This window comes from Danio aesculapii, chromosome 3 (assembly GCF_903798145.1).
Source record: "Danio aesculapii chromosome 3, fDanAes4.1, whole genome shotgun sequence".
In the NCBI taxonomy this organism is placed as follows: domain Eukaryota; kingdom Metazoa; phylum Chordata; class Actinopteri; order Cypriniformes; family Danionidae; genus Danio; species Danio aesculapii.
The window spans coordinates 10,660,993-10,666,992 of NC_079437.1; the positions used below are offsets into that span (position 1 = coordinate 10,660,993).

Here is a 6,000-nt window from a genome sequence, read left to right on the forward strand (position 1 = left end):
AAAATACTGTGTAGTGGCGTAATACCTGGGCTGGGCATTATTTTCTAATAATTCAAGAGACTAGAGTCCATTATTCTGCTTTATACTATAGTAACCACACCCAAATACCCTGCTCGGATGTTGTATTTCAATAAATTGGTGATGTTTGTAGGACTAGTTTCTTCAAAAATTTCATTCAAATCTTTTTGCTTTGATATGAAATTAAATGTCATAGTGATGGAATTGCAATGTGAGAGTCAATTAATCTGCCTATACTATAGTAACCACACCCAAATACACTTCTTAATAATAATAATAATAATAATAATAATAATAATAATAATAATGGATTTTGTTTAAAGTTGAGGTTGCTCCTGTTTTTAGGACTAGTTTCTTCCAAAATTTCATCCAAATTCTTTTGTTTTGATATGAAATCATTGGGCGTAATGATATGCAACTGCAATGTGGCCAAAACCTCCCTGAAAGAGCATAGAATCACCAAGAGGCGACACTCTAGTGTGATTTGGGAAACAGTCACTAGATGGCACGGCGGCCATTTTGGAATGAAAATTCCAATAGAACAACAGCATGTTATAAGTCTGTTAAATAAACTAATAAAAGATAGTAAATGTTGTATTATCGTCTTTTAGGTTGTAGCTCAGCTTTAATGCTCTTTTTAAATAAATAAATTAAAAACAAAGCAGCTGCTTGCCATCGTGACAGCGATAAGATCCAATGGACAGCTGACCGCTTTCTCTCCAAAATGGTGGAATCCGGGGCTGTTGCTGGGCGCTGCTGTTGCAATGGAACGTTCTATTGAGTGTCGCCTCTTGGTAGTTCTATGCCCTTTGCCTCCCTGGAATTACTTTAGCTGTGTGTTTATATGAATATAACCACACACTTTAGATCAGCCAATCAGAATCAAGTATTCAACAGCCCTGTAGTATCAAGGATCTTATCATCAAGGTATATTGGTTGAATTTTCCATATTGGGCCAATGCCGATGGTTACATTTAAAGGAATTATTAGCTTATTTATCAAATAATATCATAAACCTCCCTAAAAATGAGTAAACCAGAAACAGTCTCAGTGGTGTCCTGACTTGTGTTTTGTACCAGTCAAAGTCTCAGTGGTGTCCTGACTTGTGGTTTGTGTGTTTAGATTTCTCGGAGTATGTGCTTTATAATGCTCAGAGGGAGGGCGGAGCTTTCAACGAGCACTGTGTGGTTGGCGCCGCTTTCAGAAACCGTGACGTTATCGGGTACTTCAATAATCAGGGCTATCATACGCCCGCAACAGCTCTCATGCTGGTGGATAACGCTCTCTTCAAGCTCCTAGCCGGACCTAATGCCTCCATCCAGACTGGAAATGACCCCATGCCACGCAACGTGTCCGAGACGGCACAGAGCCAGCTCTCTGAGTACGTATCAGCTAGTGGAGCATTCATTTGTGCTTTAAGGGCCCTGCAAAATACATTTCATTGTTACATTTTGGGGTGGGATTTGAACTATTTGATTAAATTTTGGTGAAAAAAAGCATGTTTAATTTTTTTTTTAATACATTTTTAGGTTTAATAAATAAGAAGGCTTAATTTTATCAATTTTTCTCGATTTCAGTTCAATAGTTTATATCCAAAACAACAATTACATTTGATCAATTGAATTTAAAAAGCTAATCATTTATTATCAACAATAATAAATGAATAAATAATAACATATTAAATGACCAAAGTTTTATTTATTTTTTTTCCAAAATTGAATTATAATAGTCAAAAAAGCATGTTCAGGCAGTTGAATTGTTAATACTTACATTTAATAATTGTATACAATTTTAACAATGTTAATAATTCATTTGGATTTTTCCTATTTTTTTCTAAATTTCTTGTTTATTTCAGTCTTAATAGTCAAAAATCAAGTCTGAATTCATACAACGTAAATTTTTAAATTAATTTTTAAAGTTTTATTAAAGTTTTTATTAAAGTTTTAATGTTTCCTATGAAAGCTGTTTTATTTATTGATTTTTTTTTTACAAAAATATCAACTTTTACATACAATTTCCTGTATTGTGTGTTGATTATGATTTGATACAAATTTTATTTTCCCTTTTTGCCTAAATTCCCTGTTTATTTCAATGTTTTTATAGTCAAAAATCAAGCTTAGTCAACTGAATTTATTTAAAGTAAAAACAGAATAATTACAATTTAAATCTTTTTAGTTCCCTATAAAAGCTGTTTCATTCATTTATTTAAATGTTTTAGTTCCCTATAAAAGCAGTTTTATTTATTTAAATGTTTTTAGTTCCCTATAAAAGCTGTTTCATTTATTTATTTATTTATTTAAATGTTTTTAGTTCCCTATAAAAGCTGTTTCATTTATTTATTTATTTATTTAAATGTTTTTAGTTCCCTATAAAAGCTGTTTTGTTTATTTATTTGTTTAATTGTTTATTTATTTATTTATTTATTTATTTAAATGTTTTAGTTCCCTATAAAAGCTGTTTCATTTATTTAAATGTTTTTAGTTCCCTATAAAAGCTGTTTCATTTATTTATTTATTTATTTAAATGTTTTTAGTTCCCTATAAAAGCTGTTTTGTTTATTTATTTATTTATTTATTTATTTATTTCAATGTTTTAGATCCCTATAAAAGCTGTTTCATTTATTTAAATGTTTTTAGTTCCCTATAAAAGCTGTTTCATTTATTTAAATGTTGTTAGTTCCCTACAAAAGCTGTTTTATTTATTTATTTATTTATTTAAATGTTTTTAGTTCCCTATAAAAGCTGTTTTATTTATTTATTTATTTATTTATTTATTTATTTATTTATTTATTTATTTATTTATTTATTTAAATGTTTTAGTTCCCAATAAAAGCTGTTTCATTTATTTAAATGTTTTAGTTCCCTATAAAAGCTGTTTCATTTATTTAAATGTTGTTAGTTCCCAATAAAAGCTGTTTTATTTATTTATTTATTTATTTATTTATTTATATGTTTTTAGTTCCCTATAAAAGCTGTTTCATTTATTTAAATGTTTTAGTTCCCTATAAAAGCTGTTTCATTTATTTAAATGTTTTTAGTTCCCTATAAAAGCTGTTTCATTTATTTAAATGTTTTTAGTTCCCTATAAAAGCTGTTTCATTTATTTAAATGTTTTAGTTCCCTATAAAAGCTGTTTTATTTATTTATTTATTTATATGTTTTTAGTTCCCTATAAAAGCTGTTTCATTTATTTAAATGTTTTTAGTTCCCTATAAAAGCTGTTTCATTCATTTATTTATTTATTTAAATGTTTTTAGTTCCCTATAAAAGCTGTTTCATTTATTTATTTATTTAAACATTTTAGTTCCCTATAAAAAAGTTTTATTTATTTATTTATTTATTCATTTATTTATTTATTCAAACGTTTTAGTTCCCTATTAAAGCGGTTATATTTAATATTCATTTATTTAAATGTTTTAGTTCCCTATAAAAACAGTTTTTATTTATTTATTTATTTATTCATTTATTTAAATGTTTTAGTTTCCTATAAAAACAGTTTGTTTATTTATTTATTTATTTATTTAAATGTTTTAGTTCCCAATAAAAGCTGTTTCATTTATTTATATTTTACAAAATAGGACATTTTTCACATAACTTTTTCTAGATTGTGTGTTTTATGATTTGATACAGATTTGTCAAGTATTATAGTAGTCAAATGAATGCATAATATTTTAAGTTTAATAAACTTGTCGAATATTAAGTTAATCAAATGAATGCATAACATTTTAACAGTTTAATACTTTTTTATCATCTTAAGTTGTAGTTTTTCTTCATCTTCTTCATTGTACCTGATTTTTGTCTCTGCAGGAGTCAGACAGGCTTTGCCATCGCCATAAACCTGATGTATGGCATGGCTTCATTAGCCAGCACCTTTGCCCTACTCCTCGTGTCAGAGCGCTCGGTCAAGTCCAAACATGTACAGCAGGTCAGCGGGGTTTACCTCACCAACTTCTGGTTCTCCGCCCTGCTGTGGGACCTCATCAACTTCCTGTTGCCCTGCCTGCTCATGCTGGTCAGTATAAACTTTCTATCTATAACAGAACTACAGTAACATTAGGCTAGTTTGATACCAATGGCTTATTCGAGTGCCTTGGACTGATGATTTGCATAATCAAATTTTAAGTAGTTCCCTCAATAAGAGAGTTGTTTAAGATACATCCATGCTTGACATGTTCCCCTCAGGTGGTCTTCAGAGTGTTCTCAGTGAAAGCGTTTGTGGCCCAAAACCACCTGGTGGACGTTCTGCTGTTGCTGCTTCTGTACGGTTGGGCAGTGATTCCTCTCATGTACCTGCTGAGTTTCCTATTTTCCACGGCTGCCACAGCCTACACACGCCTCACCATCTTCAACATCATCAGCGGCACCGCCACCTTCCTCGCAGTCACCATCATGACCATACCTGGTGAGACACGCACGTCCACACTTTAGTTTTGTGCCTTGCAGAACATCTTTTCACTCCTCTTTTGTTTTTTCCCAGAGCTGAATTTGCTCCATCTCTCGCACCTCCTGGATAAGGTCTTCCTGATCTTCCCAAATTACTGCCTGGGGATGTCCTTCACTGAGTTCTACCAGAACTACGAGATGATCACCTTCTGCACCTCCAGCCCCTTTGCGAAGTACATCTGCGAGTACTACAGTGAGTTCCTGATGTGATGAACACACAAGCTGAAGAACCACACACACCTGGGAAATACAGCTGTGGCGAAAATTTGTTCAGGAAAGTGATTGTGCATCAATTCAGAGAAAAAGAAATTGCACCGTATTGTTTCTTGAATTGAGATGGTGCTCTTGGCTAGTTTTTAACAGCAGATGGTGTTTTAGGCTAGTTTTTACCATCAGATGGTGCTCTAGGCTAGTTTTTAACAGCAGATGGTGCTCTAGGCTAGTTTTTAACAGCAGATGGTGCTCTAGGCTAGTTTTTAACAGCAGATGGTGCTCTAGGCTAGTTTTTAACAGCAGATGGTGCTCTAGGCTAGTTTTTACCATCAGATGGTGCTATAGGCTAGTTTTTAACAGCAGATGGGGTTCTAGGCTAGTTTTTTTGACAGCAGATGGTGCTCTAGGCTAGTTTTTAACAGCAGTTGGTGTTTTAGGCTAGTTTTTAACAACAGATGGCGCTCTAGGCTAGATTTTACAGCAGATGGTGCTATAGGCTAGTTTTTAACAGCAGATGGCGCTCCAGGCTAGTTTTTAACAGCAGATGGCACTCTAGGCTAGTTTTTTTGACAACAGATGGCGCTCTAGGTTAGTTTTTAACAGCAGATGGTGCTCTATGCTAGTTTTAACAGCAGATGGTGCTCTAGGCTAGTTTTTAACAGCAGATGGTGCTCTAGGCTAGTTTTTAACAGCAGATGGTGTTTTAGGCTAGTTTTTAACAGCAGATGGCGCTCTAGGCTAGTTTTTTTGACAACAGATGGCGCTCTAGGTTAGTTTTTTAACAGCAGATGGTGCTCTAGGCTAGTTTTTAACAACAGATGGTGCTATAGGCTAGTTTTTAACAGCAGATGGTGCTCTAGGCTAGTTTTTAACAGAAGATGGTGCTCTGGGCTAGTTTTTAACAGCAGATGGTGCTCTAGGCTAGTTTTTTTGACAACAGATGGCACTCTAGGCTAGTTTTTAACAGCAGATGGCGCTCTAGGCTAGTTTTTTTGACAACAGATGGCACTCTAGGCTAGTTTTTAACAGCAGATGGCGCTCTAGGCTAGTTTTTTTGACAACAGATGGCGCTCTAGGTTAGTTTTTAACAGCAGATGGTGCTCTATGCTAGTTTTTAACAGCAGATGGTGCTCTAGGCTAGTTTTTTGAAAACAGATGGCGGTCTAAGCTGGTTTTTAACAGCAGATGGCGCTCTAGGCTGGTTTTTAACAGCAGATTTTTAACAGCAGATGGCACTCTGAGCTAGTTTTTAACAGCAGATGGTGCTCTAGGCTGGTTTTTAACAGTAGATGGTGCTCTAGGCTAGATTTTAAGCAGCAGATAGCAC

At 33.4% G+C, this 6,000-nt stretch overlaps 1 protein-coding gene across 1 annotated transcript in view; it reads left to right on the forward strand.

The window, feature by feature from the left end:
- abca3b (ATP-binding cassette, sub-family A (ABC1), member 3b) overlaps nt 1-6,000 on the forward strand; it is a 61,160-nt gene that overhangs the window by 42,187 nt on the left and 12,973 nt on the right. Inside the window, exons 13-16 of the mRNA XM_056449318.1 lie at nt 1,141-1,399; nt 3,825-4,029; nt 4,200-4,419; nt 4,495-4,653. Coding sequence (XP_056305293.1) covers nt 1,141-1,399; nt 3,825-4,029; nt 4,200-4,419; nt 4,495-4,653 — 843 coding nt within the window. The remainder of the gene's footprint in view (nt 1-1,140; nt 1,400-3,824; nt 4,030-4,199; nt 4,420-4,494; nt 4,654-6,000) is intronic.